Source organism: Cetorhinus maximus, chromosome 3, assembly GCF_964194155.1.
Source record: "Cetorhinus maximus chromosome 3, sCetMax3.hap1.1, whole genome shotgun sequence".
Lineage (NCBI taxonomy): Eukaryota > Metazoa > Chordata > Chondrichthyes > Lamniformes > Cetorhinidae > Cetorhinus > Cetorhinus maximus.
The window spans coordinates 170,278,360-170,305,301 of record NC_135881.1 but is presented as its reverse complement, the minus strand read 5'-3'; the positions used below and the strand labels follow the sequence as shown (position 1 = coordinate 170,305,301).

The window sequence follows — 26,942 nt, the reverse complement described above, 5'->3', positions numbered from 1 at the left end:
AGAGCCTTTAGTTTTGTCTTTTTACCTTTGTAACATCTAGTCTTACTATTGGAGTATTCTTATGTATTAGCTCTGTCCCTTCCTATTATTCCATGACCCTTATTTCCCATATTACTATTATGGTCTCCTGCCTTGAATCTACCCCATGATTTGCCACATCTACCTAAACTTGATCCCTCAACCTCCTTGTTTAAAGCTCTCTCTACTAACCTAGTCATGTGATTTGCAAGAACACGTCTCAGCACAGTTCAGGTGTAGACTGTCCCAACGATATAGCCCCCACTTTCCCCAGTACTGGTGCCAGTGCCCCACAAATCAGAACACACTTCTCCCACACCAGTCTTTGAGCCATGCATTCATCTCTCTAATCTTATTTGTCCTATGCCAATTTGCATGTGGTTCAGATAATAATCCAGAGATTACTACCTTGGAGGATCTACTTCTTAATTTGGTACCTAGTTTCTCATACTGACTATGAAGAGCCTCCTTCCTTGTCCTGCCGATGTTGTCAGGGCCTATGTGGATCACAATGGTGGGATCCTCTCCCTCCTACTGCAAGTTCCCCTCCTGCCCTGAGCAGGTGTGATTATCTTCTGCGACAGTGTCCGGGTATTTCTTCCCCTCCCTTATGTTGTGCAGTGTCTGCAGTTCACCTTCCAGATCAATAATCCTGATTGGAATTCCTCTAGCTGCTTACACTTTCTGCAGACATTTGTCATGGATTGCTTTGGTGTCCAAAAGCTCCCACATTCCACAGCTGCAACATTTCACCTGTCCTGCCACTGTTACTTATGTTATTTAGTTTGCACTGGAGTGCTGCTTTGGGATGCATTAGCGTGCTTAAGTTGGAGTTGGATGAGTGAGGGACTTTTAGGAGTGGATGTCTAGTCTTTCTTTAATTTGGCAATTAACTAAAAGTTGCTCTTTAGGTTGGGAGTAGGTGAGTTTTAGTCCAGCTTTAAAACAGGGGTTATATAGGCTCTGCTTGCAGCTGCAGCCAGTTAATTATTTGACTGACTTAAACAGGTTTTCAAAAGCTAGATTCGGTGAGCATAAAAGCAGACCATCTACAGCACTGTCTTCTCTGCATTAAAGTGCTTAAGTTGGAGTTCTGAGTGAGGGAATTCAGTGAAGAGGGAGGAGGTGATCCTTTCATCTTCTACCTTTCCTTAAAAAAAGTGGCAGCCTGGGCAAGTAAGACCTGGTGAGTGTTTCTACTGTACTTAATATTCTTCAGAAGTAAAAGTAAAGAGCAATTTAATGGTAAGTCAAGGCAGGGCAGCTCAGCTATGTGGAATGCTCCTCCTGTGTGATGTGGGGAGTCAGGGACTCTTCCAGTGTCCAGGGCGATGACATGAGCAGGAAGTGTCTCCAGCTGCAGCTATTTGAAATCTGTTTTGGAGCTGAAGCTAGAGTCACTGTGAAGCCTCAAGGATAAGATTTTTGTGGATAGCACGTACAGTGAGGCAGTCACACCGCAGGTAAGGGTGCGCAGGTAGAAAGGGAATGGGTGACTGCCAGACAGAATAAAAGCACTAGGCAGGTAGTGCAGGAGCCCCCTGGGTCCATCTCCCTTCCTAACAGATTTTACAGTTTAGATACTACTCTGGGAGATGGTTAAGAGCCAATTCTATGGCACTGCAAGTGGCTCAGCCACACAGCAGGGGGGGGGAGGAAAGAGTGGGAGAGCAACGGTGATAGGGGATTCTGTTCTAAGGAGAATAGATAAGATGTTTCTGCAGCCACAGCTGTGACCTCCCTGGTGCCAGAGTCAAGGATGTCAGAGTGGCTACAGGACATTTGGAATGGGGAGGGTGAACAGCTAGAAGTCATGGTCCATATCAGTACCAATGACTTAAGACCTCATCCCTCTTTTTTACCTGCAAGTAGAATAGAGAGAACTAGAAAATAATTGAAAAAGCAGGACCTCAAAGGTGGTAATCTCAGGGTTACTCCCAATGCCACTTGCTAGTGAGATCTGGAACAGGAGAATAGACTAGATGAATGTGTGGCTGGAGAGATGTATGAGGGAGGAATTTAGATTCCTGAGGCATTAGGACCAATTCTGGGGAAAATGGGGCCAGTATAAGCTGGATGGGTTACACCCTAGCAGGACTGGGACCAGTAACCCTGCAGGGGTACTCGCTAGTGCTGTGGGGGAGGGTTTAAACTAGTGGCAGGGTAATAGGAACCTGAGTGGGGAGACACGAGTGGGAAACAAAGGTAGGAATGAAAGACACAAGTAGAAAGCAAAAACAGAAGGGAGAGGAAACCAGGGCAATAGTACAAACAGATGTGTGAAAACATTAAGGCAAGTCTAAAGACACAATCTGGATGCATGGAGCATTTGCAATAAAGTAGATGAATTCACAGCGCAAAGATGTGAACTGGTACAATATGATTGCAATTACAGAGACATCGCTGCAGGGTGACCAAAGCTGGGAGTTGAATAGCCAGGGGTATGCTATTTAGGAAGGACAGGCAAAAAGGAAAAGGTGGGGTACATTTAGTCAAGGAAAAAATCAGTGCAGGAGTGAGGATATTGGCTCAAAATCTAGATGTAGAATCAATCTAGGTGGAACTAAGAAGCAGCAAGTGTTGGAAAACATTAGTTGGAGTTGTCAACATGCCTCCAAACTATAGTGGTAAGGTAGGGGATGGCATTAAACAGGAAATTAGGGATGCATGTAATAAGGGTTCTACAGTAATCATGGGTGACTTTATTCTACATATAGACTGGGCAAACCATATAAGCAATAATACTGTAGCAGATGAATTCCTGGAATGTGTACAAGATCATTTTTTTAGACCAGTATGTCGAGGAACCTACTAGGGAACAGGCTATCCTAGATTTGGTGTTCTGCAATGAGAAGGGTTTAATTAATAATCTTGTTGTGTGGGGTCCTTTTTAAGTAACAGTGACTATAACATGAGAGAATTTTTCATTAGGATGGAAAGTGAAATACCCCGATCTGAAACTAGGGTTCTAAATCTAAACAAAGGAAACTACTAGGTCTGAGGTCAGTGTTGGCTAAGATAGATTGGGGAACTTCATTAAAAGACATGACGGTGGACAGGCAAAGGCTAATATTTAAGGAACAAATGTAAACAGTTATTCATTGCTTTCTGATGTAAAAGCAACAGGAAAAATGACCAACCATGGCTAACAAAAGAAATTAAGGATAGCATTAGATCCAAAGTGGAGTCATATAAAGTTGCTAGAAAAATTAGCAAGCCTGAGGATTGGGAGCAGTTTGGAATTCAGCAGAGGACGACCAAGAGATTAAGAGGGGAAAAATGAAACATGAGAGTAAACTTGCAAGGAACATAAAAGCAGACTGCAAAAGCTTCTATCAGTATGTTTTTTTTTAATTTTGTTTGACTAATCTGTCCCTTAGTCTGAAATGGGAGAATTTATAATAAAGAACAAGGAAATGGCAGAGCAATTAAACAACTACTTTAGTTCTGTCTTCAGAGGAAGACACAAATAACTTCCCAGAAATAATAGGGAACCAAAGATCCTGTGAGGAGGAGGAGGAATTGAAGGAAATTTGTATGACTAAGAGTGCTGGAGAAACTAATGGGACTGAAGCTGATAAATCCCCAGGGCCTGATAATCTACATCCCATGATGCTAAAGGAGGTGGCCATGGTAATAGTGGATGCATTGGTTGTCATCTTCCCAAATTTTGTAGATTCTGCAAGTCTTGACAGATTGGTGGGTGGCAAATGTAACCCCGCTATTTAAAACAGGAGGGGGAAGAAAACAGCAAATTACAGACTAGTTAGCCTAACATCAGTAGTAGGGAAATGCTAGAGTCTATTATAAAGAAAATAGAAATGGGATTAGACAAACCATGAAAGGGAAATCATGTTTTGACAAACCTCCTGGAGTTTTTTGAGAAAATAACAAGCAGGATAGATAAGGGAGAACAAGTGGATGTAGTTTGGATTTTCAGAAAACTTTTGATAAAGTCCCACAAAAGATTGTGTGCAAAATTAAAGCACATGGGATTGGAGGTCATATATTGGCATAGATTGAGAATTGACTAGCAGACAGGAAACCAAGTAGGAATAAATGGGTCTTAGTGGGACTGAGGGTGGTGAGGAGAATGATAGGCTTCAAAGCAATTTAGACAAATTGAGTGAGTGGGCAAATACATGGCAGATACAGTATAATGTGAATAAGGGTGAAGTTATCCACTTCGGTATGAGAAACAGAATGGCAGAGTATTTAAATGGTGATAGACTGGGACATGTTGATGTACAAAGGGACCTGGGTGTCCTTGCACACCAGTCACTGCAAGCAAGCAGTTAAGAAGGCAAAGGATATGTTGGCCTTCATTGCAAGAGGATTTGAGTACAGGAGCAAGGGTCTTACTGCAGCTGTGCAAGGCCTTGATGAGACCACACCTGGAGTAGTGTGTGTAATTTTGGTCTCCTTGCCTAAGGAAGGATATACTTGCCATGGAGGGAGTGCTGCAAAGGTTCACCAGACTGATTCATGGGATGGCAGGTATGGGGAGAGATTTGGTCGACTAGGCCTGTATTTGCTGTAGTTTGGAAGAATGAGGGGATCTCATAAAATTCTGAGTGGGACAGACTGGATGCAGGGATGCTGTTTCCTCTGGCCGGGGGTCTAGAACAAGGTCACGGTCTCAGGATATGGGGGAGGCCAAATGGACTGAGGATAAGGAGAGACTTCTTCACTCAGGGTGGTGAACCTATAGAATTCAGTACCATAGGAGGCTTTGGTGGCCAAGTCACTGAATATATTTAAGGAAATAGATTTCTAGATTCTAAAGACATCAAGGGGTATGGGGAGGGTGGGAGCATGGCATTGAGATAGAGGATCATACTGAATGGCAGAGCAGGCTCAATGGGCAGAATGACCTACTACTCCTCCTAATTTCTATGTTAGCTAACTTAATTTAATTACTCACTAAATTAACTTAGAATAATTCCTATGCATACTACAACTCTTTCCTCTGTGCACTAAATTCCCACAGGAACTTAATTTGCTTCTCTGACATAGTCACCTGTGTCCTCATGGCCCTTACTTGCATCTTAAATATGGACTAAACTCTCTAAATAAAGTTACAGCTTGTCTGTTTTATCCCATGTGCCCTTTTGAACTGCACAGTAACTCAGTCACTGCCATACAACCCTAAAAATTAACTTCTACAAGTGCGGAGTCTTAGTTCCTCAACTTTAATGTGTCTCTGCTTTCCCTTTTATTTTGCTTTGATTTGGTATTGCATTCACTACCCTAACTTGCTGGTTCAGGATTCAGGTTGTTAACTATCTGTCTTATTAACAAGTGTTTGTTCACACAGGTCCCAGGTGCTCTGTAGGGGACATTTTAATCTCCCACTTCAAACAACTGGCCTTGCAGAAGCTCAACAAAACTTAACAGGATAGGGCAATTTTAATGCATGGCAGATGGCATTTGTTGGTTACAATAAATTCTAGCCAAATAGATTTATTTGATGAAAGCAAATCCCTAGGAATATCTTTTATTGGCAAAGTCAGAGTATAAGAGCAGGGATGTTATATTCCAAATGTACAAAACGCCAGCTGTGGCTGAACTAACTTCTGTTCTGTTCAGCACATTATAGGAAAGATATGATCACAACAAAGAGGGTACAGAAGAGATTTACAAGAATGTTGCCACGAATGATGAATTCTAGCTATGAGGGAAGATTGGATAAACTGGGGTTGTTTTCTTTGGGAGGAGAGATTTATTTGTCCTATAGAAGATTGAGGGTCTAATTATTATGGATAGGAAAAGCCTGTTTCTCTTAACAGAGGTCAATAACCAGGTGGTATAGATTTCAAGTAATTGGTTGAAGGATTTGTTGCAGGGTGTTGGTTACATTTCAGTCAGTCTGAAGAAGTCTCCATAGTTAATCTAAGTATGACTAAGTCTTTACTGACCCCGAGAACTATTTAGAAATATGCAGTAAAGGGTACAAGTCAGGAGCTGTCTCCATGCTTGCTGGTGTACATGGCTCTGTCCAACACTAGACTGACCCTGGGTGCAGGTCATGTTGTTTTCTTCCATCACTGTGGGCGTACTGTACTCAGTTCCACATTAATCCTATATGTGCCAGACCCTTACACTACACTGCCACCACCTCCCCCACCAAGTCTTTATCCAATGTATTTTAACTGATTATAGTTTACCTTGTGTCTTTGTTATTACAATCATACATTTACATTGTCATTACTGCATTATCACTACCCATCTCTCCCTTGAGTGCTTGAATTCAAAGGTTCAGGTGGTCTGCAGGCCTGACAATGCTTCCATATCTCGTTTGCTCTACTGTCAGAAGGGTGATAGGCTCTGTTGCTGCTGGTTCTTCCTGTAGGTTTGGAGGTTGTTCTGCCATATAGGTATGTTTTCATCCTTTTCTTTCACGTTGAACTGCACTTGATTGGTTTGGCTGTTGCATTGATCAGTGGTTTCTACCCTCCCCCCTTTTATGTGGGGTGGACTAAAAGTGGCCTTCTTGTCATTTCTTTCACTACTTCCATCCATTGTGTGGGTTGTGGTGATGTCCTCTGTGGCTGAGGATGAGCATTCCTGTGACTAGAATGAGGTTTAGTGATACATGGACCCGTGTTTCAGTCAGCAATGGATGGCTGCAACCAGGTTACAACATCTTTTGTGGCTTTGGCATACTGGCTGGGAGTTGCAGCATATGTCCAGTGGTTGCAATGTACTGTTATTGGAGCCAAAGGTTGAGGCTCCTCAGACTGCTGGTTGCTCTTTTACATCCTCCACTGAAGGTATTGTGGTTGCCTCCTGAGTGGTTGACTAGTCTGACCATTGAAGGTTTTCCATGACCTGTAACAAAAATGGACAAATCTGCTTTGCAAAGAGACAGTTCAGGGCTGAAGTTCCAGTCAGGATTCTCTATTTTAGTACTCAGGAACTTGCAGTTTCTATGATTAATGACAGTGATTGTCTTGATATCTTTTGACGACATCTCCTGTTTTAAGGAGATCCAGGACTACACAGGCACCTTTGCTCTCGAGAGGCTGACGACAGATGACATATATCAGAACGAAGATTTGTTTTCTAACATAACTTAGTGGTTCCAGAATCATGCCTATGACTGGACAAAGAATTCCTCCAGGCCCATGGAGTGGTGTCTGTTCAAAGCCAGAGGTCTTTTAGCTCTGGTTCTTTGTGTGACAGGACTGTTATGCTGGCTCCTGCACCTAATTTAAAATTTATTAAATGGCCATTGACTGAAATGTCCACATTCCAAAATGCGAAAACAAGATCTTTGACCTCAACCATGAAGCATGGTTGTCTCTTCTGGGCATGCAGTCTCGACTTCATGAATAATCTTTAGGTCTTCTGTGCACTTCAGAGTTTTTGTCTTGCATAGTTGGCTGAGTGTCCAATCCTGGTGTAAGCAAAGGGCTGAAATTGCAGGACATTGATCTCGCCTGTGGGGGTGCTTTTCTCAAGTGTTGGCATGGTTGCTCTGCTGGCCTGGAGTGTCCCTGTCTTTGTTGCTTAACTAGGTGAATCGTGAGTTGGCCTCTGCACCACTGTTTAATTTCTCCCCTTGAAATGTCACTGGTGCTGCTCAGAGTTCTGACTGCCCAAATGTCTTTTCCAGGTTTAAATCTTCCTTTTCTTCCATGGGGTCAGAGTGCATCATCTGCTACTCTTACCACTGTTCAGTCTGAGTCATTTTAAGTCTCCATATTCTCAACCTTCTGCTTTCCTCTAGATAATTGATGAATGAGTTGCCAACAGGATCACCTGGCTGCTGGAATTGCTTATTAAAATTAGCTCTTTGGAGTATTTTATTGCTTCTTAGATTGAAATAAATATTCAAAGATTTTAGTACTACTTCAAATTTAGCAGATGATTCATTGATTCCTCTCTTGCAATAGTGTCATCCACAATTGGGGCTACAGAGTAAAGCAGTGTGTTAACCTGCTCGGCTTCTAACATTAACCGAAATGTACCAGACTTTTATACTACAGGATTTGTGGGAAATTGAGAAATTCTTTTCTCCCAGAAGGTAGTGAGGGGGGTTTGGAACTGACTGCCAAGGGTGGTCACTGCATTTAGAAAATGCATGAGTATGCACTGAAGTGTCATAATTTGCAGAGCTATAGACCAAGAGCTGGAAAGTAGGAGTAAGATGGACAGCTCTTTTTTGACCATTGAAGATGCCATAAGTCAACTGGCCTCCTTCAGTGCTGCAAACTTATTGATTCATAATTTTAAAACATCAAACACTAGACATTGACTGATCACTTAACAGTTCATTCCTCATCTGCTTCATTCAAATTTTAATTTGAGCAGTTTACCAGCATGCACAGAAATTTCAATACCCAAAAACATTAATCATGTCTGATGTGAAGCAAAATTAATTAGCAAACACATCATATTTTTAATTCAATTTTTTGAACCATGTTGTCAAGCAAATATATAATGCAACTACTGTAGACAGGATACCTATTTTCAGTAAGATGACATTACATTGAAGTATACCATCTACAGATGAATACTAAACAGTAAATTTGCTTTTAATTGATTTCTGAAGCTTCAGGATTAGACAAATCTGGATCTACCAAAAGTACCCTTTCTTGCTATCATGTTTTAAAACTTATATTTTTAAAATTGCCTTAAAACTAACATGAAAAGTAAAACAAGTAACAGGTACTATCTGACCTTGTGGTAATAACTAGGCAGGAGGGGATGATCTGGATTAACAGCCAAGATGCCAGTATTGACCAAGCCTTTTCTCGTCATAAAATACAAGATCTTCTCCACTTCCAGTACACAGCGAATACGAACAAGCCCTCTAACAACTATGTGGTTTGCACACTTTTGAGGGGTGAGAACCTCCTGCAGATGAAAGATAAAGGAGGCAAGTTTAGTATTTTGGCTCTTATATACATGGCAGGGAGAGGAGTAAGTCACTTGATCTGTTGAGCACATGTAGTATTTTATTGACAGCTCTATCTTTTTAACTCAAATTTCCAGACCTTTCTCCATATCCCTCAACATAACTTCTCAATTATGTATCTATCACCATGTAAAGACCTCAATCAATTTGCATTATTAATCTTCTATTGACTGTACATCAGATGTACAAGTGACTAGCAGTGTAAATTAGTACATGTATTACATGACAGGCACACTATTGTGAAACAAAGAAGTTATAAGAGGCAGCTTGCATCATTTCGTAATTTTAAGCCGCACATTACATACAGACAGCTGTGGCACTTGAGCAGTGGTGACAACAATCTGAGATTCAACAAAACTAAAGACCAGCACTCTTCAATGTTAAAAAGACCAATTCAAAAACATGTGAAAAGCTTAAATTGGATCCATTGTATGAATCAAATCACAAGTAAACACATCAATAAGGAATCTAAGCTAAAGGATGAAGATATTTACAAAAGTTGTTTTCCAAAGCCTGTAGAGAATGGAGGAAAAATTCACTGGGATGAAAATATTCACATGTAAAAACATCCTAATTCAGGATTAACTCAGGGATATTGCAAGAAGAATGAAGGAGATTAGTAGAATTACTCCACCCAACCCACTTGAGGTTATTATGTGAGCAGTGTCTAATCATTCAGAAGAAAAATATTTAAAGTAGGCATATAAAGAGGAAATTGCAATTAGACTAGATTGTTCTAGTTGAACAATTTGCATTGTCTCTGCTAATCAATTAAATGGGAGAGGCAGACAACAATCTGGAATTACATCTGTAGAAACTAAACAACTAAGACATTTTTCTAGTCCAATAATAGAGGATTCACAGAAGAGAACCCTAAAAGGATACTAATGGAGCTAAAACAGAGGATGAACACAAGGCAATTAATTTATATCGTGAATTAATTCTTCCATATATGCACTGGAGAATAAATTAATGACAAGATCATTGGACATGATCGACGTAATTTTTTGCAACTAACAGCGATAAGATGTACCTAGTTTAAAAGGCTCAAAATAAACAAATCCACCCCCCTCCCAGCTGCCAATGGATGGCATTTGTCCTGGGGTTTTAGAAATATGGGATCAGATCTGAGATGCAATGATGTGAGTCCATGAAAAGTGGGCAACTCTTGCTAATGTGGTACCTACTTTCAAAAAGGGTGAAGAACACCCATACAACTACATACTTGGTCTCAAATCAATAACAAGCAAATTAAAGGGACAATAACTACTTCTTGCCAAATAAGTGTTTTTTTTAGTTATCCTTTGAAACTGATTAGTATAGAATTTTACTTAATTTCCTCCCTTATTCATTAAACCAGTGCAAATGTGCTGCTGATAGCTGTTAACTGAACAGCCAGAGCATTCATAACACAGTGATGTTAAATGAAAAGGCAAGTACTGCCATGAGGGGAATAAGACAAAATAGTCAACTGAGATCATCAGCAAGTGGGACTAATAAGCAAACTGGTTTATTCAACTGTAAGCACTTCCAAACACATTTGGTGGAACTACATCACAATAAGATCCTTTCAGATCAACCAAAAGGATTACAAATCAAGGTGGGGCAAAGAAGAGTGGAATGGGAGGAGTGAAGTGGAAGTCAAAGGGGGAAAACAAATTGCAGTGTGAAAAAAGGAGAACCATGAAGGCATAATTTTTGTTGTATAACAAGTCAAGTTCAATGTGCTTTCTTAGCTCAGGTCTCTGTTATGTTATGATCCCAGCTGAGGTTACCCCTGGACAAGCCTAATCCCAGAGTGGAACCCAGTTTAATAGATTCTAACATTTATTTGTTTTAGATGTGTGGAGAGTAGCTACTCAGTCACAGGAGTCAGCTGATTACACTGTGGTCATTTACAGTGGGAGTGAGGAGTGGGGCATTTGACAGGGAGTGAGAAGTGTGCGAGACCATTAGAGTGCAGAAAGCAGTTGATAGGTGTGTATTTCGAGCCTTTAAAGTAAAAGTAAGGTCTTTAGTTTGTTTCGATTTCTAGTCCTCTTCCTGCTCTTAAGTATAAGATAGATACTGGTCTGTCTGTCTAAAATGTGTAAAGAGTGGGGATACTAGGGTAATTAATAAATTGAATAAAATACAACAGTGATGGCAGGACAGGTGATGCTGCTGCAGCATGTGGGCTCTGCTGGACACCAAGGTGATCTAGAGTGAACACATCTGTACCAAGTTATTGGAGCTCAGAACTTCAGATTAGAGTTAAGGAGCTGCTGACATTGTGCCACATCAGGCAGAGGGAAAGCTACCTGGACACTTGCTCGAGAAGGTGGGTCACACCTCTCCAATTAGGTAATTCAAATTTGGTCTGTGATCAGGGGCAGATGAGAGGACCCAGGGGATAGCATTCAAGCAGCCTTGGCCCCTGCAACTGTCCAACAGTTACAATGTTCTTGCAAACTATGTGGATGAGCAGGAACTGCAGGCAGGATGAGCAAAATGACCATGGCACCATGGTAAAGGGAGCCATTCAAGTGGGGGGAGGAAATGGGAGCATAGTAGTGGTGGGGGACAGATGCTGTTCTCTGCAGCCACGAGCATGAGTCCCAAAGGCTGTGTTGCCTGCCTGCTGCCTGAGTTAAGGACAACTCAGGGCTGGAGGGGAACTTGGACTGGGAGGGGAAGGATACAGTTGTCGTTGTCCACATTGATACCAATGACATTGGTAGAATTAGAAAGAGGATTCTGCTGAAAGAACTTGAACAGTCAGGAGCTAAATTAAAAAGCAGAACCTCCAAGGTAATCTCCAGATTGCCACCTGAGCCATGGGCAAACTGGCATAGGGTAAATAAAGTTAAGAAGTTAAATGCATGGCTCAGATTAGTTGGGAGGAATGGGTTTCAGTCCAAGGGGCACTGGCACCAATACTGGCTTAGAAGGGAGCAGTTCCAGTGGGACAGGCTTCACTTGAACTGTGCTGGGACCAGTGTCTGGCAAACTGAACAACTAGGGCTGTAGAGAGGGCTTTAAACTAAATGAGGATGGGGAGGGTGGGGGGTTCTGGAGAGGGGATACGTAGGCTTACAAAGCAAAAGGATATGGCAGCCTTGCAGGGCAGCTATTTAGGTAATGATACCCAGAGTGTGACGGGAAGGGATAGTATACAAACATAAAAGAGCAAAGAGGGGAAACAATTTTGCCTTTTTAACCATTAACAGCCCTTGATTTAAATGCATGTAGTATTCAGTGAAATAAATGAATTAACAGCAGAGGTTAATGGGTTTGACCTTAAAGCCATTACAGAGGTGTGGTTACAAGGGGATAAAAGCTGGGAACTAAATATTCAGGGGTATGTGACTTTGCGAAAGTGCAGGAAGGAAAGGGTGGTGGGGTACCTTTGTTAGTACAAGATGGAGTAAGTACGATAGCAAGATAGGATCTTTGATCGGAAGATGTGGAATCCATATGGGTGGAGGTAAGAAATAACAAGGGGAAGACAACACTGGTGGGAGTAGTTTATAGGCCTCCTGACAGTAGCTAAACTGCAGGACAGAATAAATCAGGAGATGAGGGCATATAAAAAGGCAGTACATAAATCATGGATGATAATCTTCATGTAGATTGGGGAAAATCAAATTGGCAAGGGCAGACAAACAAGAATTCAGTGTATTTGGGACAGTTTCTTAGAACAATGTGAATCTAATCAGGGATCAGGCTATTTTGGATCTGGTAATGGGTAATGAGGCAGGTTTAATAAATGATCTCCAATCAACCTAGTGAACCTTCCCTGGACTGCCTCCAATGCCAGTATATCTTTCCTTGGATAGAGGGATCAAAGCTATTCAGTATTCTAGGTGTGGTCTAACTAGTTCCATAGTTTTTAAGCAAGACTTCCCTATTTTTATACTCCATTCCTTTTGAAATAAAGGCCAACATTCCATTTGCCTTCCCTATTACCTGCTGAACTTGTATGCTAGCTTTTTGTGATACAGGGGAGGCGATGGCATAGTGGTATTGTTGCTGGACTAGTAATCGAGACACCATGGAACCATTGTTTGTTGTAAAAACCCATCTGCTGTCTTTACCTGGTCTGGCCTACATGTGACTCCAGACCTACAGCAATGTGGTTGACTCTTAATGCTCTCTGAAATGGCCTAGCAAGCCACACCGTTGTAACAAACAAGTGACTACAAAATCTCAAAAGGAATGAAACTGGATGGACCACCCAACACTGGAAGGGACAACAGCAATCTTGGCCCTGTCAACCCTGCAAAGTCCTCCTTACTAACATCTGGAGGCTAGTGCCAAACTGGGTGAGCTGTCTCTGGCTAGTCATGCAACAACCTGACAGTCATCCTCACAGAATCATATCTTACAGATAATGTCTAAGACACCACAATCAGCAGAGCTGGCAGTACAGTGGTATACAATCGAGAGGGAGTTGCCCTGGAAGTTCTCAACATCAGCTTCAGACCCCAGGTTAAACATGAGCAATGAATTACCACATACTGCCCTTCCTCAGCTGATGAATCAGTGTTCCTCCATGTTAAATGCTACTTGGAGGGAGTACTGGGGGTGGCAAGGCTACAGAATGTACTCTGGGTGGGGAAAGGTGTCTCCAGCACCACTACTGTCCAAGCTGGTTGACTCCTAAATGACATAGCTGCTAGACTGGGTCTGCAGCAGGTGGGTGAGGGAAAATCATACTTGACCTCATCCTAACCTGCCTGCTGCAGATGCATCTGTCCATTGGTATGAGTGTCCATCGCACAGTCATTGTGGAGACGAAGCCCACCTTCACATTGGGGATACCTGTGCTAAATGGGATAGATTTCAAACAGATCTAGTAACTCGAGGCTGGGCATCCATGAGGCGCTCTGTGCCTTCAGCAGCAGCAGCAGAATTGTACTTTAATACAATCTAACCTCATGGCCTGGCATATTCCCCTGACTCTACAATTACCATCAAGTCAGAGTCAACCCTGGTTCCATGAAGAGTGCAGGATGGCATGCCAGGAGCAGCACCAGGCAAACCTAAAAATGTGGTCAACATGAAGCAAAACAGGACTAGTGTGCCAAACAGCATAACAGTAAGTGATAGACAAGGCGAAGTGATCCCACAGCCAACAAATCTGCAGTCCTACCACATCCAGCCATGAATGGTGGTGGACAATTAAACAACTCACTAGAGGGGGAGGATCCACAAATATCCCCATCCTCAATGATGGGGGAGCCCAGCACATCATTGCAAAAGATGAGGCTGAAGCTGAAGGATGTGCTACAATCTTCAGCCAGAAATGCCAAGTGGATGATCCATCCATCTCTGCCTCCCCCCAACCCCCCCAGAGGCCCCCAGCATCAAAGGTGCCAGTCTTCAGCCAATTCTATTAACTCTGATATCAAGGAATGGTTAAAGGCACTGGATACTGCAAAGGCTATGGGCCCTGACAATATTCCGGCAATGGTACTGAGGACATGTGCTCTAGAACTTGCCATGCCCCTAGCCAAGCTGTTCCAATACAGCTACCAACACTGGCATCTACTTGGCAATGTGGAAAATTGCCCAGGTACATCCTGTAGACAAAACACAGGACAAATCCAACCCAGCCAATTACTTCTCCATCAGTAAAATAATGGAAGGGGTCATCAACAGTGTTGGAGGTCAGTCATCTCAGCTCCAGGACATCACCGCAGGAGTTCCTCAGGGTACTGTCTTTGGCCCAACCAGCTTCAGCTGCTTCATCAATGACCTTCGTTCCATCAGGTCAGAAGTGGGGATCTTTGCTCGCTGCTATTCACAACTCTGCAGATACTGAAGCAGTCCATGTCCAAATGCAACCAGACCTGGACAATATAGAGGCTTGGGCTGAGAAGTAGCAAGTAACATTCGTGCCACACAAGTGTCAGGCAATGACCATCTCCAACAAGAGAGAATCCAACCATTGCCCCTTGATGTTCAATGGCATTACTATCACTGAATCCCCCCACTATCAACATCCTTGGGCTTGCCATTGACCAGAAACTGAACTGGAATAGCCATATAAATACTGACTACAAGAGCAGGTCAGAGGGCTAGGAATTGTGCAATGAGTAACTCACTGCCTTACTCCCCAAAGCCTGTCTGCCATCTACAAGGAACAAGTCCGGAGTATGATGGAATATTCCCCACTTGCCTGAATGAGTGCAGCTCCAACAACACGAGAAGCTTGACAATATCCAGGACAAAGCAACCTGCTTGATTGGAACCACATCTACAAACATTCACTCCCTCCTCCACCAACACGCAGCAGCAGCAGTGCGTACCATCTACAAGATGCACTGCAGGGATTCACCAAGGCTCCTTCAACAGCACCTTCCAAATCCATGACCACCTCTTGTCCTTCCAGATGGTAGCAGCAGATAGATGGGAACACCACCACCTGGAAGTTCCCCTCCAAGTCACCATCCTGACTTGGAAATATATCACCGTTCCTTCACTGTCACTGGGTCAAAATCTTGGAACTCCCTAAAATCCTTGCGGGTGTACCTACACCACATGGACTGCAGTGGTTCAAGGTGGCAGCTCACCACCTTCTCAAGGGCAACTAGGGATGGGCAATAAATGCTGGCCCAGCCAGCAAAGCCCACATCCCATGAATGAATAAATGCATAAGAACCCCCCAAATTCCTTTGCTGCAGCTTTCTGCAGTCTTTCTCCATTTAAATAACATTCAACTCCTCTATTCGTCCTGCCAATGTATATAACTTCACATTTTCCCACATGATATTCCATCTGTCAAGTTTTTGTCCATTCAATTCACTTAACTTGTCTATATCCCTCTGTAGACAGACATCCTCACCACTTGCCTTCCCACCTATTTTTGTGTCATCTGCAAACTTGGTGACTGTACATTCACTTCCCTTCAAGTCTCACATTTACAGGTTGCCATCCTGAAAATGCCCCCCCACCTTATCCTAACTCTAGTAGACACCCAATCCTCCTATCCATGCTAACATACTACCCCCAACACCATGGGCTCCTACCTTATTAAGCAGCCTTGTGTGGTACCTTAGCGAATGCTTCTTGGAAATCAAAATATATTACATCTATGGGTTCCCCTTTATCTATCCTGCTTGTTACTTACTTAAACTCTCTATTTTGTAATCATTGTCTTCCAAGGTAGCATATGCCAAACAAATGTTTTGACTATATCGATGTCAAATTGAAATTAACACTTTAAGGTGCTTAGTGCCATTAACTGCGGACATATGGTTCTCATGCATTCCTGAACGTAAATGATCCAACCTCTGTAAACACAACAACACACTTGCTCCCAAGATTCTGTGTACCAAGCTGGAACATTAGGGCCTGAAACTTACTGCCCTTTTGTAACATATAATTTTCTCCTTTTGGGCCTCGAGCTTTGTCCTACATTATCGAATAAAAGTTGTACACATGCACCACTAATTTGCTGAAAAAATGTTATATTCACAAGGAATCAATCATATACGTAAACATGAAATAAATAACTTAAATGTTCAGGTTCAAAATACACAGCCCAGATACTACAATTCTTTGAGCAGATATTCATTGGTTTGGTTGTATTTGTAATTTCAACATTCTATAAATTTCAATTCTACCCAATAACAAAATTGGAGTGCATACTGCATTCCATAAAAATACTAAATAAAAGCAAATTGCAGGATTTTATCTATTATGGCATACTTATCTAAGTGTTAATATTCTTGTATTGGAATTTTGCTAAACAATCTTACACATTCAACTCCTAGGGTGTGCTGAGTTGATCCTGACCAGAGAAAAATTAGCCTCCAAACACCCAGATTTGAAATGGAGGGAACCAAAAAAATTCTGTGATCACATCATTTCTGATGGCTATAAACTTGCCTGAGCCCTTCCTGTTGAAAGTATGAGTCCAGGATATGGCTGAGCTGCAACATCTCTGGAATTCAAACAAACAGTCTACCAGAACTTGCTCTATGGGTTCATTAAGGGTGGCTATCTGCATGAAAAATGTTATTTGTGGAATTATCAGTGGTCACTTTTGGGAGATGGGGGATAAAGCAAGAAAAACATGGTAAGAGAAAGGGGAAAACATGCACACACAGCTTACTTTGCAGTTAATATTCCAAAGAGCCAAAATTAGATTTCTCAACGCTAAGTACATGGTAGGATCCCGGGAATATTCAGGGAACTCATACAACTCATCCAGTTCCATCACATCTGGTCTCACACACAGGGCCTTCCCACACTCATTGGGCTGATAGAAAGGTTGGAAGTAAGGACTCATTCCTGCAACTGACCAAAACAAATTCAAAGTTAGTTCAATTTTATTGATAAGGTTCTTGCACATCAAATTTAACATTTTTCCCCTATACTGCTCATGATCTATTCTGAATCCTCAGGCAGCAGGAAAACAAACTTTTCAATAGTTGTGCTACAATAGTTCTTTGATTCAAATTATGAATGGTGTGTACTTAAATTCAGATTAGTGGATCTAAGGTAACATTGTTCACCAGGTTTTAGTGGAGGTTCTGCATTGTAATGGTAACATTTTAATCCAAAAATCATGCAATAATTCAAAGTTTTACTAATAGAAATCATCAATGGCAATGCTCACAACAAAAATTCAGCAGAAAATTCTCTTTCGATTCCTTTAAGTTTCCAACACTATCTCACTCTTGGTGTGGCTATGGGTACCTGCATGGGTCCCAGTTATGCCTGTGTCTTTATGGGGTATGTGGAACATTCCTTGTTCCAGTCCTACTCCAGCCCCCTCCCACAACTCTTTCTCCGGCATGTCGGTTATTGCTTCGGTGTCACTTCATGCTCTCATCTGGGCCTACAAAAGTTTATCAATTTCTGCCCCTCTATCACCTTCACATGGTCCATCTTAGACACTTCCCCTCCCTTCCTTGACCTCTGTCTCCATTTCTGGTGATAGACTGTCCACCAATATTCATTACAAGCCCACCTCGACTAGAGCCCCTCGCACCCTGCTTCCTGTGAGGACTCCATCCCATTCTCTCAGTTCCTTCGCCTCTGTTACATCTGTTCTGATGATGCCACTTTCCAAAACTGCGCTTCTGACATGTCTTCCTTAACCAAGTTCCCCTGCCCCACCCACTTTGGTTGACAGGACCACCAGCCATGTCCAACCATCGCCCATGACTCTGCCCTCATACTTTCCCCTCCCTCCCAGAACCATGATCCTTGTCCTCACTTTTCACCCCACCAATCTCTGCATTCAAAGGATCATCTTCCACCATTTCTGTAAACTCCAGCATGATGACACCGCCAAACACATCTTCCCCTCACCCCCTGACAGTATTCCATAGGGACTGTTCCTTCCTGGACACCCTGGTCCACTCCTCCATTACCCTAACACCTCATCCCCTTACCATGCAATTGCAGAAGGTGTAACACCTGCCCCTTTATCTCCTCCCTCCTCTCAATCCAAGGGCCCAAACATTCCTTGCAGGTGAAGCAGCGCTTCACTTGCACATCCTTCAATTTGGTCTACTGCATCTGCTGCTTCTAATATGGTCTCCTCTACATTGGGGAGACCAAACACAGGCCGGGTGACCGCTTTGCAGAACACCTTCGGTCTATCTGCAAGCATGACCCAGACCTTCCAGCCGCTTGCCATTTCAACACACCATCCTGCTCTTGTGCCCACATGACCGTCCTTGGCCTGCTGCAATGTTCCAGTGAAGCCCAACGTAAACTGGAAGAACAGCACCTCATCTTCCAACTAGGCACTTTACAGCTTTCCAGACTTAAACTCAACGTTAACAACTTCAGACCATGAAGTCTCTCCTCCATTTCCCCTGCGCTCCCCCCACCCCCCTTTTTTTAAATCCCTTTTTCTCTACTTTTTTTACTTTTCATCCACTTATTTTTAATTGTATTCATTTCATGCATAGTTGTATCCCCTTTTTTATCCCCACCCTTCTATCCCAATTTCTATCCTTTTTCTTCCCTCCCACCCCATCCCCGATAGGGCCTTGGACACTTGTTCCATGATGTTGTTTTACACAATGCTGCTATTAACACATTTTGCTTTCTTACCTTTATGCCACTGTCAGCATCTTCCTTTAGCCCTTACTACTACCATTAACTTATCGCTGACCTTCTTTCCAGCATCACCTGCTACACGTGCACACCCACCACCCACCCCCACCCCCAAACAGGATAAATTTTGTCACATTTCCACTCCTCTTCTGCACTGACTTGAAACGTTAACTCTGTTTCTCTCTCAACAAATGCTATAAGACCTGAATTTTTCCAGCATTTTTTTGTTTCAAATTTCCAGCATCACACTCTCCATTTGTGCAAGTCACTCCTTGCCAGGTTTCATAGCACTTATCCATCTGTTCATCTGTTTTTCATTCTCCATGCAGCACTCAATGCCTCTCAAACTCCTCCCTACTTTTCAGGTCTGTCTCTTATCTGTGTAATTTTGCACACACTATCATGAACACCTTGAACCAGAGTTAGGACTCCAAAGATCTTCAACATTCACAGAAATACATTCACAGAAATACAATCTAGCTGCTCTCTGGGAGTAAAGATGCCAAAATAATATATCCCATGACAAATAAATATGCTGTGAATAGATGCACGAGCAGCTCAAAAATAAAACTATTCGAGCCACACTTTGCTGTAAAATACCTTGTTTGTTAGATTTGTTTGCAAAGTACTTTTTGCCCACAAAACTGCAAGTGACAGCTGATATCGCGAAGGCAAAAGTGAATCTGAGACCTTGAAGAGCAATAGGACAAAATGTATCTTCCTAATCAATGAGACTTAAGGATTGAGAATGAAGCAGAGAAACAACTGGGAAGAAGAGCAAATTCAACATCAAATCGGGTAGAGAGAGCAAGGAAAAGAAAGCTTGGATTGAGAAATAGGCATAGACAGAAAAAAACTTTGATATTTTAAAGATCTCATAATTCACGAACAATAAGGATGCACTGTTATTTGTTTTCTTTCTGCACAAAAGGGATAAATTGGCAATCATTGGAATTATTAAATGGGCCAGTAATGTGCAAATGCAGTGACTTCATGAAAATCAGAGGTTAAGCATGATGTGCTGTTTTTGCAAAACGGACAGTAGAGTGGTGCAAATCAATGGCAACTTATGAACTATATTCAATTTGTGCAGTATCACTTCCCAAATAAAAGTTGCAGACTGATTAGCACATAATTAAGGTGAGGGGTTCAGATGCCTTTATTAAAAACAAAATCTGGTCCTTCATGCTGCTATATTTTATACAGTTTAAACCAGAAAATAAACTGAAAGCTAATGACATACGTTGCAATTCAATTGCTCAGTTTTGTGCTGATCATTTCATATCATACTATATCACACTTTTACATGAGAAGAAACAAGAAATGAATATACATTTAATGGAAAGACATTGAAGGGTGTAGACAAACAGATGTCCAGGAGTTGAAATACATATTTCCACAAAGTGTGAAGGCACATAAGTGAAGCCAAATAAAGGCTGAGAATTTTTTCCCCTACATATAGTTCTATCACACAAGAGTAAAGAAGTTGTTGTGAATCTAAAAAAGAATAGTTTGTTGAGCCAAAATTAGAATACTTTGGCTATCTCATTGAGAAAAGATTCAAGAGGATGATGCCAGCAATGCAGAACTGTTGCTAAAACACCTCTCACTGGAACCATGAAGGCTAAGATGAGATTCAAATAATATTATGAAGAGTGCTGATGGAGAGAATAGGAAAATGATATTTGCATTGATTTAAGTCTTCAATTTAAAATCATAACTAAAGAGAAATTATACAAAGGATTGTTAGAGTTGGGAATATTTTGTTGCATGGTGTGGTTGAGACAAACCATTACATTTTTTTGAGGGAAAAAAAGGAAAAACATTTAAAGCATATGATATAGGGGTATGCAGTTGCAGGGGAGATTGGGAATTAGTTTTGTATTACTCTAGCAAAGAGTCAGTACAAAATGGTCGACTTCAGTGCCATAAGCAAGTTAAATGTGCTCAAGGGCTGGTTTGTTTACATATCAATAAATGTGAAGAGACCTGCAACCCTAAATAAGATGTCAACAAATCAGTGGCTTTCCAGAAGGGAAATTCACAATACTGTAAATCAGTAAGTTTGATGTGTACAAATGGTATTACCAAGTTACATAGCCTGCAGATCAGAATCTTAAAACAATTCTTATGAATCCAAAAATGGTACATTATATAAAAGTCCACTGTACACCCTGTAACTAGTCATGTTTTTGTCAGGTCTATAATTAGAAGCTTCCAGCTGAACGACAGTGATGGAACCAAAATTATAGACTGACACCACTTTGAAACTGTACCAGTGTATTTAGCCTGTGCAGTCTTTTATTCCATGAGCTAGCATGAACCTTAACAATTTTACTGTGTTGAACCCTGCTAAATAAGAATGAGGTTAAGTCCCACCACTTAGCTTGGCTTGTCATTTCATCCCCATTTCAAATATTTAAATAAAACAAATCCCTCAGCTAAATGTGATTTTGTGCAAACTTTTCAGAGTTCAAGAAGAAAGCAGAGAGCACTGATAACAGAAACATGATTATCCTCCCACCCCTTTCAAAGTGATGAGTGTTAATGGCCATGCCATCCTTCTGTTGAAGGATCATGAGGACTCGAAACGTCAACTGTACTCTTCTCTGCCGATGCTGCCAGACCTGCTGAGTTTTTCCAGGTATTTTTTATTTCTTGTTTTGGATTTCCAGCATCCACAATTTTTTTTTGTTTTTATGGTCCTTCATATGTCTATTCTGTAGCATAGTGCACTGGCACTGCACCATATCAATGTAACTATGGGACAGTATACTTGTAGTGAAATTCAAGTTATAAAACAAAAGTGCATGCCAAAGCTATTCTACCTTAAAAACATGATGTTCATTTTGCTTAATCAAACTGATTAATTAGTTTTTTGGCTATTGAAACAAACTCCAGAACCATTTTCCATTCACATATGCCAGGCTAATCCTGCTCAACATATGACCTGCAATTCTAACTACAGGCATTGCTTGACATATGCATTCACAAACTCAAAACTTAACTTTCAAAAGTCAAAGTGAAAACTCATCAAAACTAATCATTAAACTTTTGAGATACAGGAACCAAAAAGCAATCCTTTGCTAGATCACGAGAGTTTCCTCCGTTTTAAAAAATAAGGAAATGCACATGTCCCAATTTATGCCAGCATTCAAGTTATAATCTGAATGCTATCCAATTTGATGTAATGGTGAGTCACCCGAGGTGTACTGTCATGAACCAGGTGTTTGATTGAGCAAAATATTGCTCACTGTGGTACTTCAGAGTTAACAATCAATGCGTATTATACACAGAAGTGTGCACTGATTAAAAAGAAACAACAGTGAAGTGTTTCTGGTGTCTATAAACAGTAAACAAACATTTGGGTCTTTTGTATGAAAACATTGCTAATCACACCACTAACCCAAAATCAATGCAAAGAATTGATTTCCACGAACAATAAAAGTATGCAATAGCATCTTTCCTTCAATATTCCTATGCTTTGAGAGTTTTATTTTATATATATTAGCTTATGAAGCATATGTAATTACAAGTAAATTTCACCAGTGAGGGCACATGGGGAATTTAGCCACAAATATCAGTGCTCCAATAGATAGAAAATTGTGGGGCTGTTGAATTCAGCACACAGGGTAGTAGAAATATGAGCCAAGAATTTGGATATGGAGGTCAAAGCTCTAATATAAATATTGAATTGGAAAATGTACTCTTAAATTTGTAGATTCAACTGTGATTCAATGACTTCTCTTTTAAATAGATATTTTCAATTTTTAAATGCTTTTTTGCAGTGGGTCCACATTACAATCGACTTCTGTAAGGGAAAATATCAGTCACAAACTTAGTTGACAGGCAAAACTAGTATATGATATGCGGTTGTGAAGAAGCAAAGGGAGTTCATCGTAACTTTGGGGTACAGAAGTTCAGTGGTTAGCAATCCAGACACCATGAATAATAATCCAAAAAAGAGTTGAACTCTCACTGTGGCAGTTCGAGACTTTGAATTCAGTTCATTTTTAAAACATTTAGAAATAGTAGAAAAAACCTGGCATCAGCAAAACAAGCAATGAAACACTTGTGGCAATTTGAGACCAAACTATAAATGCATGGGTGAAAATATCCATTGGAACTATCTGCAGCCACATTCTACTCAGTCACATCCAACACAATATCCAGCAACCGAGTCCTTTGGAGAGAAAAGCGGATTTCAGTCAGCATGAAACCACTAGCAATCCCATCTCCTGCACTCTAGATCTCTCACAGCTGTGATCAAGTGTCAGTCACTCACAACTTGAGTTCCCAGTACCATCTACATTGCTTAACATTCACATTGCCCAAGATTCCTGCAAGACCTTTCTCCATTTCTTAAGTTCGTAACATCTTCCTCAAACTGGTGCTCCATAGCTGGAAAACTCTCTTTATAAATAAGAAAATGCCAGATTGCTACTTGAAAGTACGAAAAGAAAGTAGAGCCACTGGATACAATCAGAAATTAAAGAAAATTAAATAAATTGGAAAAACTAATTTACTCAAAGGCTAGTAAATGTATGGAATAAACCACCAAGCAAGGCAATAAGCAAAAACGCTGGGTTAATTCAAAAAACAATTACGAGAGGTAGATATATTAGAGGATTATGTTTTGATGTAAAGGTTATTTTCAAAATGGAATTTGTGCAATCAAAAAAAAAGAAATAAACATCTCAGTCAACAAGTTCAAAATTGTTGACAAATTCCTGGTGGAAGTTCCCCGTTAACACCCAATAGGCGGAATCGTCCCAGATTTGCACTAAGTGCGGTAGACGGGTAAAGTGCGGGTAAAACGATGCATCATCCCAAACCCACGTCATTAATTATGCATTCCCAAGAAATGCCATTTCCAAGGCAGGCAGGCAGCCTCTCCTTTGCTCACCATGCCATCACCTCACTGCTTCATCATGCTGGGCGCCATATTTAAAGTCCAGCTGCACGCACACATTTCAGTGCTTCCAGCCCAGGACTATTGCACCAAAGATGTCCACGAAAGGCAGTTCCCAGGTTTAATGATGCATCACTGGAACATCTTTTGGATAACATGGAGGCCTGCCACGATGTCCTCTAGCCACAGAATGGACAGCGACGTGACCAACCAGGCTTGGGAGGCAGTGGCAGCGGTGGTCAGCGCCAACGCCCTTCAAAACAGGACAAGCCAATGCCGCAAGAGGATGAATGATCTCCTCCGTTCTGCCAGGGTAAGTCACTCTTCTCATCACTCTCAACTCTCTCACTCATGAACTCATCACACATCCACAGGACCCTCACTCACTGCCGGATACTCCAGGAGTCAAGGGACATCACCATTCACTCTCTCACATACAACTTCATTGTCCTCATCCCATCCATGAGACCACACAACATCCACACATGCCAGGCATACTCATCATCAGGCCTGGAAGGCATCCTGCTTACACACTCTTGATCTCTATTCATGCAGGACAAGCTGCTACACAAGAGGGAAAGGTCACAGACTGGTAGAGAAATGCCTGAAATCAAGGCCCTCATGGACTTTGAAAACAGAGCCATCTGGCTGGCTGGTAACGATCTGGACTATTCCTATGCTGACGGTGAGGTTGGCAATGCTCTACCAAGTGAGGATCCAGCAGTTCAATACCCATGAGACAACCATGTTGTAACAAATGTGTCCTGTTTCACAGGGCACTGCCATGCACAAATTATCTCCCCTTGCTTCCGCAGGCACATCTGGGAAACAGCGACGGAGTCCACGACCCAGAGCCTCCAATCAAGCCCTGAAGAAACCTCAAGAGGAATCTGGAGGCACCCTCCTTGAAGTCCTGGCACACAGCTCACTCACACCCTCCACCAGCGTAGAGACATGCACCTTGGTGGGACCTAGCTTTACAGTATCCTAGGGATCACAATCTGGTGAGCACATTGCACTGTCTGATCCACAGCAAGCGGCAGCAGGGACTTCCCTGGTGTCCGGAACTCAGAGGACTGCTAAAGGCCAGAAATGAGTCCGAGTCAGATAATGAGCCTCTGGACTCGGTCATGTCACAGTTGCTGGAGCTGCAAAGGCAAGCTCGGGAACATCAGGAAGGGATGTCGGCTGCATTCCTCAGATTGCAAGGCACGATGGAGGAGTCCATCCGCCTTCAGGCTGAGGTGATAGCTCGGGCATGTAAATGCACCGAGGTCAACACAGATAGGATTGGCAGCTGCCAGTGTCCTTGGTCCAGGACGTCGCTCCTGCACTGCTGCACGGGCTCAACTCCATCGCTGACACCGTGGTTAGCCTCCAACAGTGTGTGGCCAAGAGGGGTGCAGGGCAGCTCGATCTCACTCCAGCTACCCCTTCTCAAGGAGTCAGCCAGGGGCCCTTAGGCACCCATAGGGAGGAGGATCAGCAGGTGCACCCCCTGGGGCCATCCATCCAGGTGACTCCGGGAGTGTCCAGCGCATCCGAATCCCCTCTTTCTGTGATCACAGAGCTCCAGCGCCACAGGCCAAGGAGGGTGCCACTGCCACACAAAAGGGCCCTGAAAGCAGGCCGGGGCCTTCCAGGTCCCGGGCATCCAGAGGACGCCCACCAAGGTCATCACAGACAGAGCGTAACAGTCAGCAGGCTGCCTCCACCCGCTGTGGATGGCCAGGGAACATCAAGGTGTAGCAGCAGGTTGAGAAGACGTAATTCTTCTGTTACACCACAAATAAACTAAATTAACAAAATCAGAGACAAAATTAAAAGGCAGCCCCTTAGAGGGAAACTGCCAAAACAAAAAGGCCTTGACGGTGCCAGCGGAAGAGGGGCAGACAGTCGGGTTGGACGATCCCCTCGATTGCCCACTGCCTGGACCTGTTAATGGTCAACTTGGCCAGGCCCAGGGGCAGGTTCACAAGGAGGTCATCCTCCCTCCGCACTGGCTGCAAGTAGATCAGGAGCGTGGGACTGAAGTGCAAAGAAAACAAAAGCAAAAAGTTTTTCAAATAACTAAAAAGGGGATGCAGCGTACAGCAACTTACATATGCGTGGTCCACGGACTTCACAAGGCCACAAAAGATGCAGGCGTCTTGGGAGTCCGTGAACTGACACATCCTACGTATGTATGGGACTGCCACGTGCAACACCCTGCACCCCAGGTCCCCGATGGAAAGGGGGAGGACACCCCCGTGGAGGGCCCCTCCACTGGGGACCTCCGCTGCCAGACGGCAACAAGGCACGCCAGGGCGTACCCGCCGGCGGGCAAGGGAATGAAGGTTGTGCAGCAGCAACCCACACAGGAAACCTCTCCATGCCGTGCTAAAGGGCACGGAGGGTATTTCCGCGAGGCAACTCAGGTTGCGGGCAGCAGCTCCTGAGGGAGGGTTTGGGGCTTGGGGCCAATGTGGAATTCCGTCCGAACAGGGGTGCACTCGGACGGAAGACCACTGCACACCTGTGCCACCTCGAATCCTAGTATAACGTCGGGCTCAAGCACGACCGTCCTAAGGTCTTGGATGGCATTGGCCATGAGCCGAACATCCACCAACGCACGTTGAGCCAACTCCTGAGGAATCATCCAGCCCACTCCTCCACCACCCAGCTCGTCCCCAATCCTGGTCACCCCGGCAGCCATAGCCCTCCTCTCCGTCAGCCACTGAAAAGGGTGGAGGTGCGGATTCCTGAGCAGTGGCTCTCTGACAATAGCCGCTACTCCTGACGATGGACAAGACGACCATGTTCCAGACTTTGACCAGGTCCTAGTAAAAGACGGACAATGCCTGCAAGGAGTTACGAAAGCCCCTGAAAGATGTAACTCTTTTGAGTCAACCAAATAAACTAAATTAACAAAATCAGGGACAAAGTAAAAAGCAGTCCCTTAAAGGGAAACTGCAAAAATAAAGACAAAATTTAAAGAAAACTTGCAAACATTAAACCAAAATGTGATTAACAGGGTCAATAAAACAC

At 42.7% G+C, this 26,942-nt stretch overlaps 1 protein-coding gene across 6 annotated transcripts in view; it reads right to left on the bottom strand.

Annotated features, from left to right (window-relative positions):
- The window catches only part of kdm1b (lysine demethylase 1B), a 192,162-nt gene that overhangs the window by 106,265 nt on the left and 58,955 nt on the right, over positions 1–26,942 (bottom strand). For 4 of the 6 annotated variants that reach the window (XM_078539274.1, XM_078539277.1, XM_078539278.1 and 1 more), the window contains exons 9-10: positions 17,043–17,227; positions 8,704–8,880 (exon numbers count right to left, since the gene is read on the bottom strand). In XM_078539274.1, the coding sequence (XP_078395400.1) occupies positions 8,704–8,880; positions 17,043–17,227 (362 nt within the window). The remainder of the gene's footprint in view (positions 1–8,703; positions 8,881–17,042; positions 17,228–26,942) is intronic. The other 2 variants (XM_078539275.1, XM_078539279.1) reach the window with 2 other exon arrangements.